The sequence below is a fragment of the Nylanderia fulva genome, unplaced genomic scaffold, assembly GCF_048542155.1.
Source record: "Nylanderia fulva isolate GAGA-0341 unplaced genomic scaffold, ASM4854215v1 Scaffold41, whole genome shotgun sequence".
In the NCBI taxonomy this organism is placed as follows: Eukaryota; Metazoa; Arthropoda; class Insecta; order Hymenoptera; family Formicidae; genus Nylanderia; species Nylanderia fulva.
In genome coordinates, this window is record NW_028190488.1 from 1,380,267 (window position 1) to 1,395,045 (window position 14,779).

The following is a 14,779-nucleotide window of genomic DNA, read 5'->3' on the forward strand; positions in this document are numbered from 1 at the left end:
TTTTATTACGATAAAATTGAAAAAAAGAAATACATATAAAATGATTGAAGTGAAATATTAAATGTGAATATGTATAAATTAAATCAATTAAATTTCTATTAAATATTTAAAAGCATTGAGGCTCTCTGCTTTATCGAAATATATTTTCTGCATCATTAAAGAAAGTTTATTTTATATACGCTATATTTGTTGCTCTGGGGCTTTCTATGAATAGCGAGACGCGACGTTTTGCACGCGAATTCCTTGGTCTTTTTTCAACGTCGCGACGTCGATCGGTTAGAACGAGATTAATCTATTTTCGGTCTATTTTCGAGAATCTAACAGAAACACCAGGCGTCCACCGCGATCCAAATTAACTCGTTGGCTTCAAAGCGAAATCGTCGTTCGGTAAACATAGTTAGCGAGAAACATTGGAGTATTCGATTGTGCGCGAGGCAACGAGGCGAATTATTCCGTATGATCATTTGATTGCAAACTATCGCGAACGAGAAAAATCAAGAATCGAAAATAAATTTGAAATTTTAGAGAAAATGATTTATTTCTCATTTATATATATTTACATCTGTTCTTCATTCATCGCAATGAAAATAGTTTTCGTTTTCAAAAACGAAGAATCTTATTTCCGATATCCTTGATCCTCTAAATCTTTGACGAGACAGGTGGCTTAATTAAAAATGGATTTAATTAAAGCTGGGATTTGGTAAAGGCGGGGAAACTGAAATCTTTATCGTAAAGCGAGAGGACGAAATATCGCGGGAGTTGTTGCAACATCCGCAGCCACGAGATGCTGGGAAATGAAATCATCTGACGCGAAGCTCCTCGTAGCAAAACCGCCACGTGCTGCACCGCGACGCAATCGCCGGTAATCGCTTTATTGTCGCGCAAATTTGCCGCGAGAGAGAGAGAGAGAAGAGAGAGAGAGCGAGCCGCGCGTTTATCTTCTCGGCTAGGCACCGATATTTCGTCTCCTCTTTTTCCCCGGGTTTTCCATATCTCATCCGCCATCGCGCTGGAGGCGCACACAAAATTCTCCATCCACTATTCCACTCTTTCCCTCTTCATCCCTTTCTCTCTTCCCTTTTTCATGGAACGGGATAGAGGCAAAATTATTACTGATGCTCGCCCGAACGGCGCCTTCCTCCACCGATGCACCAGACGCATATATCGCGATGCACAAATACAAAGAAATGGCGTCGTGCAAACTTTATGTATATGCACTCACGGTGGATGGTGTTGTGCTCGGATAATTTTAAAATCAGCTGGATAAAGATGAGATAAAAATGTGTCAGTTCATCATCGTAGATAAACTGAAGATGATTTTGTTTTATATGTATTAATAAAATAATAAAAATAGATAGAAGATAAAATTATATGACGTTTCATCTAGATAATGTTTTTAAGACTGCTTTTGTAAACACAGTTATTTAAAACAAAAAAAAATGTAAATTATTAAAGGGATATTTAGTAAAGATAATATACAGATAATAATTTGTATCCAAGATGCGAATCTATAGATAATACATATTTTCATTATTTATATGAAGATGGGACGACGCCAAAATTTCATCTAGAATCTATAGATGGATCATCTATATAATTTTATTTAGCTAGCAAACACTGACGGTGGATGTGTAAAGACATAAGTAAACCTAGGGAGGAGGTTAAAAGTGGGTTAGAGGAGGCGAGACGGTTTTCATCTCGACTTATGGGAGTTCCTCCGTAATCTTTAACGCGAGGAGAGAAGAGATTGCGAAACTCTCTCGCGCGCATGCGTATCTCGTTCCTCGCAAATTTAGCCGGCGATGCGTAAAGTATATAGAGTCGGCTAAAATTATCCGTCTCTTTCCTCGTTCGTAAAAGTGGGAGGTCAAATAGAGCGGAAAGCCAATTCCTCGTACTTCGTGGAGGGATAATTAACACGCGCGCTGCAGATTGCACCGTTCATTAATCTTCGGAGATATTTTACTTGGCGAATGCAATTAGCTGTTATTTGACTTGGATTCCTCGATCGAAGGGAAAAGCGTTTGGGATCCACGAAGGGAGGAGCGAAGTTTATAATCGGCATTAAAATTCATTTATACATCACGACGCGAATGATAATATGTGACGTATATAGCATCGATTCGATTTTTGTCCCATTTTTAAGATTTACAGACTTCAATTAATGTAGCGACGTGTATACATAGACAACCCTGGAAAATTTTAAACGCCCGAATTTCTAATTAACTCGTGTAAACAATGCAGTGTCTCCCTTCGAAATGCAACACACGCGCGCTTATCAAAATGCCATTCGCCAGAAGAAATTTAATCGAACTAATTAAAAGCGATGACACACGCGTAACCGTATATCGGACGATGTATGTATATTCGAGCACCGCAAATCTGGCCGGAAATTCACTCTGTCAAGTACAGGTGTTGGGCGCACCCTGTATCGAGCCAGCCCTGCGCGTGGACACACGCACATAGACACATACATACATGCAAGTGCATTCGTGCTTACATACATACACAGATGCAGTATGCGTGCTGCATCGACGGCGTTACGCGGATGCAGATGGCGTACAACCAGAAGCGGGTAAAGCGGTCGAGGGGAGGTGAAAGGGGGAGGTTTAAAACCACTGGAGGGAATGCGAGAGCGTAACTTGTTGAAGAAGGAGAGAGAGAGAGAGAGAGAGAGAAAGACGGATCGCGTCGCGTTGGAGCGAGATGGAGACAACGGCAGGGTTTAAAGGGGTTCGCGACAGAGAGACAAAGGCAGAATTCGCCTTTTAGAGGGAAGAGGAATAATGGGAAAGAGAGAGAGAGTTGAAAGAAAAAGAAGAAATTGGAGGATAAATAGAGACGGAGGAAAGACACACACAAATACACACGCACAAAGACGGAGGATGATGGTAGAGAAAGGAGATCAAGAAGTGGGCTGTCGTTGTTGGTGAGAGATGGAAAAAGTCAGGACACAGGAGAGAAAGCGGATGAAAAGAGGAAGGAGGAAGTGATAGATACACACAAACCGTTCCGCCGCTACCGAATAGCTTTTCAGTCGTGGATTATTTGATTTTAAATCTTCGGGTCTCACAATCTTTCTTTTACTGAGAAGAAAGAGAACATCTTGTAGCAGCATCTGGTCTGGAGATGCTCAGTGGCCAGGAATGATTCGACCTTGTTTGGAATCATTTTTCCGAAATAAGAAAATCCGCGAGTAAACAATTTAAGGAATTGTTATTGCGCGAATATAAAAAAAAAATCCAGTTTCTTCTCTCCCCAATAAGCGTCGATCGATGAAGGAGAAACTAGCTGGTCTCTCTAGACTTTCGCCAATTAATTAATACCACCGTGACGATATATATTTTGACAAGGTATACAACCGATGTATGTACAACACACACGCCTGTTCTCAGATACCCTGTATACACATGTACTCCAAAACTTCCGAAGTCATTCGCAACAAGCGGGACTTGCTAGCTAGCTCTCGCTGCCTCGTGGAATTCTATTCACCACTATACCGTCACTATCAGTGCCATCGCCACTACCACTATCGCGTTACCGCATCGTTGCCTTCTCCGTCTTGTCCTCCATCGTCACCACCACCTCCTTCAGAGAGCAGACCAACCTCTCTCAAGACCGACCTCCTCCGTTCAACCTCTTCTCATCGTTCCCTCTCTTTAACAGCAAGCCAGAGCTAGCGTCAATTCCGAGCACATATAATTCCGTGCATCTAGTACGCGTATAGTATTGCGTCATGTTCTGTATTCAGTAGAGAAAACAGCGCGAGAAGAATTAGGGCTGCTAGAGCTAATCAACGCGGATATTGCCTTTGTGCGACATCGCCGAGAATAGTTGGCGCGTTAATTCATTAGTTTCTTGCCGCGTTTTTTTTTTATTTTTTTTTATTTTTTTATTTTTTTTTTTTGCATATTTCACATTTATCTCGTCTTCCGCTATATGCTGAAGAATTACATTCTTGGAATACGATCTACGTGCGCGGATCTCTCTGTCTCTCGCGCATATTGATGTAGTCGGGTTTTTTTTATAGGCACGTGTTCGACATACACACATGCATTTTACACCGTGATGAATACATCGTATTTTTCATACATCGTGACAAGTTTCATCGTTCATGCGATGACGCTTTCTGTTGTCTGATTTTTTTTTCAATCCGATTGCATCCGCGATGTCGCGTCGCTGTGAAATCGTGCTCCGAGAGAGCCGCCTGTCAATTGTAACGAAACGGTAAAAGCGCACGTGCCACGAGTGGCAAACGAACGCGACGACAGAAAGAGAGAGAGAGAGAGAGGGAAAGGTCGCAGATGAGATAATAGATAATAGACGCATATATACACACAGGGGCCGATTGTTCGCGCAAACGTTTTGAATAGACGCCGCGTGGCAGAAGCTCGTAAACGAGGCTCCTGCGAACTTGCCCTCGATTAAGATCATTATCCTTTTTTGCGCAGTGCGCCGTTTACCCTACAGCTAGAGCTAGAGGAGTCCAGTTACTCGTTACACGTTGACGTTAACCGCCTCCCGCCTCGACGCATGTATGTCAGAAAGTTTAATTTATCATTAATCACACCTGCTACCTTGTGATTTTACGGAATTTTCGATTAACTATTTAATCGTGAATAGAGTTAGTAAATTTTTTAAAGCGTAAAATATTAATTGATTGAATTTTCTTCGTTTATTAATCGACGATAAATCATTATTTTACGATCGATCAATAATATGAAAATAATAATGAGAACGAAAGATGCCTGAATTAATTATTCGCGTCTCGATATTTTTTCCCGTTTACGTTTCTAATTATTCTGCGGATGAAATAAATTGAAATAATATCAAATTTCTCATAGTAATCAGGCAAGAGGAATATATTGTAGAATATAGTAAATTCTCGGGAAACATTTAATTTTTATGCAGTGTCAACCGCAATTACTTTCTTATTGGTCGTAATTATTGTTTGATGTCGTTAGTATTTAACGAGCTGTACTATGTTATATACCTGTGATTGTTAATAATGATATACCTAGAAAATAACTACATATCCAGGAAAAAAATATATGTATATGCGTGCATACAGCTTATACTTTTCATTAATTTCTTCACAAATTCCGAAGAACAGTCTCAAAGTAGTTCGACGACTAAGGAGTTAAATTTCGCCGAGCACAGCAGAATCGCGTTAAAAATTCCTTGACAATTGAAATTCCTCTTTCGAATCAGCATATAAGAAAGCATCGTACGACACTTGCTCCGATCTCGACTCCTCTTCCCTCGCTCGTTCTTATCAAAAGAAACGCCGAGGAACGTTCATTCGCGTCTTTAATGAAACATCGAGTTCCGTCTGGTTCCTCGTTTTTCGTCGCTCGCGGAAACATTTTCCGCCCGTTCATCCTCGTTCCGTCCGCACTCACGTACCACTCGCACGCGTGGGTGTTCCTCCGCGTGTGTGCGTGTAACACGCTTACGACACGGCGGTTCCGTTGCGCGCCGGAACGCGAGGTTAAAGGAACGCCTCGCGCGAACAGGTTCCTTTCCTTTACCGAGGCGCCGACCGCCGAAGGGAGGCTGCGAGTTGCATCAACGCCGACGACACAGTCGGAGACTGACAATGGGCCGCGTTCTCACTACCGCGGCTTCGAGCATTTAAATCGTCGAAAGTCGCGTAGACGAAGGTACGAGTGTGAAAAATGAAAGGAAAACTGCATATGCTCTAAATTCTCTATTCTCGAAAATAGATTTTTTTTTATTATATTAAATATATTTCATTATATACCTATGTATTTATTCAGAGTGACAGTGGAAAAAAAAGTGGGGAAAAATGCAAAACGATTTTTGATTCTATTAATAAAAAAGTGTATGAAATATTTTTCTAATTTTATTAATTGTATATATGAAAAAATATGTCGGATATTTTTGATCAGATTTGCTCCGAGAGAGAATGACAGAGGATTGAGTGTATAAAATTATATTAACTGGAATAGGATGATGAAATTGATGGAATTTTTTCGGACGCGCGCGCTTCTTTCTCATTAACGACGTTGTGTTTTGATAAATCGCGCGCGTTTAGCAATTAAGTCGACGTTTTTCCCCCGAAGAAAAATGCAACTCGCGCGCGCGCGTCCATAAACAAAGCGCGAACGTCGAACGGCACGGTGCTAAAATTGTGAACGTTCCCACGAAGCCGAGTAATTTGTACCGTTCGAGACGCGATCGTTAAACTCTTTCGTGCGGCGATTTAGCAGGTTTCTTGCTGGCAGCGGTGAGCGAGTCAGCAGTGAGCAAACGCTTAGACGTTGGCGTAATTCGAATCAAACCGTAGCTATTATTAACTTCTCTAGGACAATACGGCTGTATACAGTTATTCGCGAAATATCGATGAAATTCAATTAAATTCAATACGTCTTTGGACATGTAGAAGAAGGAGAAATGTGAGAACAGATGCGCGTATAAAAACCAATTTTGACAGCTTCTGGGAAGATGTATTAATTATATCAGGAATGCAAATATATCTTTCTATATAAATAACATTTTCGAATAAATTGTTTATGAAATCGTCGAAGCATTTTTGCGATCAATTTCGCGAGTCATTGTTTTATTTTCTGACAGCTAGATTATACGTGGACGTTATGAATTACAAAACGTAAAATTTGAAATTTAAGTAGAGAGGAATATAAAATAAAAAAACGAAAAACAGAATGACGAAGGGCTTTGAATACCTACATCCAACGGAGAGTGTAAACTAATAAAATACCTGCATAAAACTTCAAGTACACCAAAGTAGAACAACGTCCCGTTTTCTTCGGTGTCATATAGATTTTGACGTACGACTTCTTTCTTGAAAAAATTCTCAATGAAATAAATCTCTCCATGGCCGGAGTATATAGTCGCTTGTCAATCGAGTTAGAGGCTAGGCAGAGAGACGAGAGAGAGAGAACAACGAGCTTTAAGCGTACGCAGTACGGTGTGGCGAAACCACAAGGCACCGCTTCGCAGAGTGCGCGGACGTAGGACAGTGCATCGAGGGTCGATGCCCTCAGCCGTACGCCGTCGATGTTCGGTACTCTATGTATTTTCTCTTTATCTCCTTCTTTCTCTCCCTCCACACCGCCGCCGGATACTATATCCTCGCCCTGGCCTTGTCTCCGGACTCTATTCCACATCGGCCGGATACTCGTCGGAGGCTCGCGATCATCGAAAAAGGACGAGGACGCGCGCCGTTTCTCCTTCAGGGCGAAGGAACGAGAAAAAATAGGAAAAGGGAGAGATGCGCAAGACGTCCCGGGCAATGCGCGCGATTATCCTTCTTATTAAATTAAACGCGGCTAATTCCAAGGGCAAACTGATAAACGACGTATTTGCTTAATGATGTAGAAGCAGGTAATTGCGATCGCCGCTCAACAGTTTGTCCGAAGTGCGCGCGTTCGTCGAGAGGTAATCTCTGGGAATCGCGATGCAACGAGCTTTACTCGGAAGCAATTACTTCGACCATCTGCTTTTCTCATAGAGCCTCGACTTTAATCTCGATGATATTTTCATGCATAAGCGTTTCGCTTTGTTTCTTAGCTATCTCGCGAATCTTGTAATTCCGCGGCTAAGATATCTAAAAACAATCCCGTATTTCGTTGAACGAGCTGTATTAGAAATTCCATTTTCTTTTTTTTTTTTCTTTTTTTTTTTTGCTGCCTATGTAAACCTGACCTTGTCCAAGAACCATATATACATTGTTATTATCCACTTTATTAAATTAAGCTAGAAAGAAAGAGAGAGAGTGAGTGAGTGAGTGATTCAGAGAGTAGATAATAAACGACGTGACTTGGAATTAATATCCTAACTTTTTAATGCATTTAAGCACTCGCGAAAAGCAATAAATTACCTCACATGTAATTTAATGCAATACGTTGATTACACGCAATATATCGTATATATAAAATAATATGTATTATATCTCTTGTGCGCGCTTTTTAATTATCTTCATCATTTTTTTAAGTCTCCAGTGGCTGCAAAGCACACAAACACATACACGCATACTTATCAATTTTCGCTAGGAATTTAGAGATCCAATGCAGTGTTTCTCTGTTTTAATAAATCGTTCGCGATAATAACACAAATATATATGTATTTCTATTTTGTATCGTCATAATTTAAAAAAGTGATTCTAATTTTAATTGTCACGTAAATATCTTATGTAAAAATTTCACATATTTCCAGGGTTGGGAAGTAACGAGTTACTTGTAACGAAGTTACAGTTACAGTTACTTTTTATCGGTAACTATAACTTAACTTTGTTACTTTTCTCCATCTGTAACTGTAACTTAGTTACATTTTTTAAGTAACTAGTAACTATTTTAATAGTTACTTTTTTTGGAAACATGTGCTAAAAGTATCGTTCAAGTATGGTTTAATTGTTTACCTAAAATTTTCATTTAGTGTACATAAAATAATATAACACATAATTAAGATCGACCAATTACAATCAAGTATTTAAAAAAATTCTTAAATGTAATAATTGGTCGATTTGCGATTACCATTTAGTAAGTTACTAACTATTGTTACTGTTGTATATAAAGGTCATTCATACATTGATGGTACAAATCGATCAATTATTACATTCAAGAATTTTTTTAAATACTTGACTGTGATTGTGCATAAAATGTAAGCTTCTTATATATTTAAAATAATGTATAATTATTTTTAAAAAGTAACGACTCGTTACTTTTTGAGTAACTGTAACGAGTTATTTTTTAGAATCGGTAACTTGTAACTGTAACTAGTTACTTTTCCAATGAAATAACTGTAACCGTAACTAGTTACTTTTACAAAGTAACTTTCCCAATCCTGCATATTTCCAATTGCCTCTCTCCAACTCGAGTTAATTGAGACCCTAGATTTAAGCCTTACAACGGGAAACAGACGGCGTAGAATGCGAGAAACACTAATGGAGTGACTGGAGACCAAGCAGTTGCTCTAAGGATCAATGAACGATTGTTCCTTGGAATACGCGATACTCCACAGGTTGCAGTCGCACGTGCATTCCTTATACGCATATATATATATATATATATATTTTATATAATATATATATGTAACTTCTCTTGGATTCTAATCGAGTATGCTGATCGTGATATCAAATTATCTATCTCCATCTTCTGCTACCGCAGTGCTGCTGCAGCCGTTTAAAATCTCTAGTCGCGCCGAACGGGTTTCCTTGTTTAACGAGTGGCGCTCGAGCGATTTCAGAAGGATCGCGTTAAACAGTGAGCTATAAATCCCCCTTAGTGTTCACTTCACTAAGGCACTTCGGTGAATCACACACAAGCCAGTGCCTCTCATTCTCGAGATTAAATGGAACGACGCTTTCTTTCTGTTGCAGTGATCTCGAGCGAGACTTGAGGCTGTCAGATAGTGAGGATGAGGAGAACAAGGTAACATATCTCTGAATAATTGGGTAAAAACTTTTTTTTCTATGTATAATTATTTTGCATTAAATAAGGTACGATATTGATCTCGGTTACTATAACTTGGATATTAATAACATATTTTGAGCATTATATGGGTAATGAATATTTGAGCTTTTCCAAGCTGTTACTTTTGAGATATTAACGTTAAACAATAGTTCCACTTTCGTATTTGTTTTTTTTTCCTTCTTACAATACCGCAAAGTACTTTCGTAAAACGATACAATGAAGTCGCGTTTGAATAAAAGCATTCATCACTGTAAGAAAAATTCCGTTCCACTTTATTTCACGGCGAAATTGCTGATAGTTGATCGTCTTATTCTCAGGAGATATCGTCGAGACCGACGAAAGGAAATAGGAGTCCAGATCTTACGGTCGCGTAAGTATTCTAATTTGATATCTTTATTAATCATTTGTCGAAATTAAGTTACAAGAAAAGTCTAAAACAATATTTATTATTTTTTATAAAAATATTCACACACACACAAAATTTGTATCTCATAATATAAACTTATATACATATATATATCTATATATTTTTTTTGAACGAATATTATCAATGTCTTTAATATTTTATGATAATTTTTTGCAATATAGAGAAAATAGAAAATTATTTTTGTAATGTCGCAACTTTACCTCTGTAATTTTATTTATTTAAATTTCTCGAGTTCTTGAAATATATATGTATATATTTTAATATGAAATCCTATATACATTATTTTCACAATTTTAGCTTAAATTAACAATTACAAATTTCTTTTAAATAAAAAAAAATCTTTTACATCAATTAATCTCATTGTCGCGATTTTCCAACGCGTGTTGATATTGTTGTCGCAAAAAATACAGGATACTAAATTTTCGCACCTTTTGATTTAGCGTTCATAATCTACCGACGCCGTTGATCCCGGCGATGACATCAGCGCCGACGCCTTTATCGCCTATGGGACCCCTGTCGCCTATGGGACCTCTGTCGCCGCCGCGGCCGATTAGTCCGCCTAAATATCCGTCACCGAAGCGGACACCGGAAGAAGCGATGTCACCTCTGCCCGGCGTTAACAGTTACACGATGCGTTGCCCGCCGACGAATCAGATCGTCCTCGGCCAACCATCGAGTCCAGCCGAGGCGCCGCAGAGTTCCGGAAGCGCTAGCTCGAGCTCGGACTCCGGCTCGGATTCCGGCTCGGACAGCAGCGATGATTCCGAGGACGAGGACGATCCGACGTCGGCGCCGCCGCCGGCCAAGGGACCCACGACGCCGCCCTCGGTGTCGCCGAAGCCGGAAAATCTGGTCGAGGAACCGCCACCAGCCGTGGAGGAACGTCGCTCCTGGAAGCTTAGTTCCTTCTTCAACAAGGCGGCGATACAGCACGAACAGAATTCCGAATCGAAGCCGGCTCCGGTAAGCCTACTCTGTCTATGTTAATTAAAGACGATGGATATTTTTGAGACGGTTGTAGAGATCTTTAAAAGTTTGAGGAAAGCGACAATAGAGCTTTGAATCTTCGATTCTTCTATAGAAAAAATGTATTTAGTATATTAGAGAATTTTTAATATAACATGATAATTTTTCGCAGGATAACGCTAGACGAGAGGATACACTCGAGACTAAGACAGTATATTAGAGAATTTTTAATATAACATGATAATTTTTCGCAGGATAACGCTAGACGAGAGGATACACTCGAGACTAAGACAGAGACCAACAGATCGCACAGCGAACAGTCCCATGATTGGCAGCTTAATGATGCCCTGAAGAGGCCTCACATAAGTTCTCTCAGCGACAGCGATCATCACTCCGATCCGGAGAAGGTTCATCAACTGATCGAAGACAATCGCTCTCAGGTGGAGAAGCCGAAGGCCGACGCCAGAAAACGCGGGCGACCCAGGAAATCCAATAAAAGTCCAAAGCACAACCGGACGTCGGATGAGAGCTTAAAGACCAAACCGCGTAGCCGGACGAGAACGGTCGGTAGTACTTCCAGCAAGAAGAAGCAGCCTAAGTCGAAAGAAACGGTGACCACGAGCGATGATGACAGCGACTCGAGATCGCAAAGTGACTCCGATAGCGATCACCGATCTACCAAAGTATCGACCGTGGCGCCGACGAGAACCGAGAAGAGATCGATGCTGAGCGTGTCGTCCACGGACGACGAAAGTCCGCCGCCATCGAACAGGAAAAATAACAATAGTGCCTCCGAGGACGACGCCACACGATGGACGAGAGTTCCCTCCATCAAGCGGAACAATTTGTCGGACTCGTCGAAGAAGCAGGACAAGAAGAAGAGTCCTGCCAAGGGCAAACCCAGACGACCGAGATCCAGGGTGACCAAAACCGGTGGCTCTGATTCCGACAGCGAATCAGAAGTTTCCGTGAGAAATAGTCGCATCAAAGTTGCTCGGTAATTATTTCTCATAATTTGGAATCCATCAATTTTGGTTTTTTTTTACACTATTAGTTATTTCTTCTTGGTATAATAATTTTGTTTCTTTATTTTATTCTTTAACATTACACTTCTTTCATTATTTGACACATTTGGATTACTACCAATTAAGAATATACTCCAGATGGTTCAGGCATTTCTTTGGTTATTTGAATTAGAATTTTTTTTTAAATTCTTTTTCTTAGTTCTTCTGTGATAAATACGTAAAGCTAGCAAAGTTTCAAGTATTAATAGAATAATTTTTAATTATAGAGTACCACCCAGACCTCGAGTACCACCGACGAGGACGACCTCACCTGATAATTCCGATAGTGACAACAATCCGGCATCCAAACTTCAAGAAGACGACGCCGGTAATGTGCAGGACAAGAAGAAAAGCGACACGTTGCGCCACGTCTTCTCGACGTCGAAAGGTGGCGGGAAGGGTGGTGGAAAAGGTGGAAAAGGTGGCAAGGGTGGTGGTAAATGCGGTATCTACGTGGAGGAGTACACGAGTAATTCTGCCACGCCGACCGGCGGAGATAGTCCTTACAAGAGACCATCTTCACGGACGTCCAGTGCTGGCAACAATCTTCTCTTGCGCTTATCCCCCGCGCTCATTACCCACGTGAACGGCGTGCCAAGTCTGATATGCAAGATCGATCTCAACAGGTTATCTTCGCAGTTGTTGCAATTAACAAGGGGACAGGAACTCAGACGGCGCACGGAACTACCCGATACGAGGCCGTCTTCAAGGCAGAGGCCGTCCTCCAGCCTGGCGATGTCGCAACCACCGAGACCGCCTACGCCGGAGGAGGGCGAGATTGTCGACACGCCGCCACCGCTACAGGTCCCGTCAGATCGCCCAAGGATCCTTCGCACCGACATCGGTCTATTGGGTAACAACGGTGACAGAAGTTCACGCTCTGCGATTAAGGCCCAATCGATATCCTCAGGCCCGAAAAACGGCAGTTCTATGCTCGAAGGTGTAACCGGTGGTGCTAGTAGTGGTGCCGGTGCGATCGGTGGCGGTAGTGCGCCCAAGAGGAAACGTAATCCGAGTTGTAGTTCCGTGTCGAGTTTAAGTCCTGTTCAGTGTTCATTGGACGCGAAAACCAAGAGTTCATCTGAGCACAAGGACAGGAGTCGCAAGAGACAACGGAGACACGATGGCTTGATGTCATCTCAAGTATGAATTTTTATTTAAATAAATTTCATTAAATATGTATGTAGACTAGATTTCTTACGTAACAATGTTATATATTCTCAGTAGTGTGTGAGCACATGTAAAATCTATTTTTTATTACACAACAGAACGATATCCAGCCGACGAATCACGAAAGGGACGAGAAGCAAGATACGAGTTTATTACCACCACCACCTCTTCCAGCTCAACGCGTCTACTATTCTTACTTCGATCCACAGAATGAAATCCTGGAGGATCAGGATAGGTAAAGCCTTTTTGCATGTTAACAAAGGAGGATGTTAAAAAAAAGTCGATTTCGTGACTATCGATGGAACCTAAGTATCTATGAACGATATAAGATGTCAAAATGATCTTTTTTCCTAGAGACCTGGGGAAAGTATTGAAAATCAATACTTTCCCCAGGTCTCTAAAAAAAAAACCATCATTTTTACATCTTAGATGGTTCATAAATATCCATGGAACTCGAATTTTAGGTTCCATCGTAGTCGAGAAATCGACCTGTTTCTTTGTTAATACAAGAACAAAAATTTATAAATTTTTCTAAGTACGTGGATTTTTTCATATAATTAGACATAGTCTGAATTAATATCTTTAAATCAATTTTTTAAAAATATAAGAATATGTTTAACCTGTGAAATTTATATTTCAGGGACCATGACCAGTACCTGACTGAAGCTAAGCGATTGAAACATAATGCTGATGAAGAGAGCGACCTTACAGCGCAAGGCATGATGTATTTAGAGGCTGCACTGTACTTCCTTCTAACTGGAGATGCGATGGAGTCGGATCCAGTCACAGAGAAAGCCTCGTACACCATGTACAAAGATACTCTCAGTCTCATCAAGTGAGCACATTTCTAATTAAGATGGGCGCGAACGTAACGAGAAGAGAGCGCCTACTAATTAAAGCGATCTCTGATTTTCTCTTTGTTTTGCAGATACATCTCGTCAAAATTCAAGAGCCAATCCAACAACTCGCCCGAGAATAGTATACATACCAAGCTAGCTATCCTAAGGTGAGTGTATTTACTTTTTTCCAAGAGTTCTCTCAATTACATCGGTCTTGTAGTAGACATCTCAAAACCATTGTTTTTTTTAGCCTTTGGTGCCAGTCGCGCTTGTACTCCAAACTTTACAATTTACGCAAACAAGAAGTGAAAGAGGTCCAAAAGATTGTCAACGACTTCAATCAAAAGGTAAGCTTTGCTTGCTAAAACATCATATATAATTATTTGTATCTCATTGGATATTTAATATTTCAAACGATGTATGATTATCTTGCAAATGTAAGGTTCTACACAAGTGGTAGAGTTGACTAAGAATTTTATTTTGGCATTTTCAGCAACCTGCTCAGACAACTCCAGTGCAACCGGAGGGACAAGGTACACCTTCTCTTTCGCCTACACCGTCGCCCGCTGGTTCTGTAGGTTCCGTCGGCAGTCAAAGTTCTTCGGGATATAGTAGTGGCGGACAACATCCGGCAACATCGGGCCAATACGTCAGTGTGCCATTGCACGTATACAACGCGATGATGAAGCAAAATCAGTATTCAGGCTTACTTACGAATGGTCACGATTTGTGGGATCAGGCGATGAAACAGGCGAAACAGGAGGAACACAAAAGTATGTTTAAAGAAATATTATGTCAGCGTGTAAGATGATTTTCATTCGGACGTTCGTTCCGTTAATTGCCACTTTTCTTTGTGCT

The 14,779-nt window shown here is 40.7% G+C and overlaps 1 protein-coding gene across 1 annotated transcript in view; it reads left to right on the forward strand.

The window, feature by feature from the left end:
* lilli (AF4/FMR2 family member lilliputian) overlaps positions 1-14,779 on the forward strand; it is a 216,685-nt gene that overhangs the window by 193,899 nt on the left and 8,007 nt on the right. Inside the window, exons 9-18 of the mRNA XM_029314267.2 lie at positions 9,362-9,413; positions 9,773-9,825; positions 10,323-10,845; positions 11,103-11,845; positions 12,140-13,055; positions 13,181-13,317; positions 13,723-13,917; positions 14,011-14,088; positions 14,172-14,268; positions 14,415-14,694. Coding sequence (XP_029170100.2) covers positions 9,362-9,413; positions 9,773-9,825; positions 10,323-10,845; positions 11,103-11,845; positions 12,140-13,055; positions 13,181-13,317; positions 13,723-13,917; positions 14,011-14,088; positions 14,172-14,268; positions 14,415-14,694 — 3,074 coding nt within the window. The remainder of the gene's footprint in view (positions 1-9,361; positions 9,414-9,772; positions 9,826-10,322; positions 10,846-11,102; positions 11,846-12,139; positions 13,056-13,180; positions 13,318-13,722; positions 13,918-14,010; positions 14,089-14,171; positions 14,269-14,414; positions 14,695-14,779) is intronic.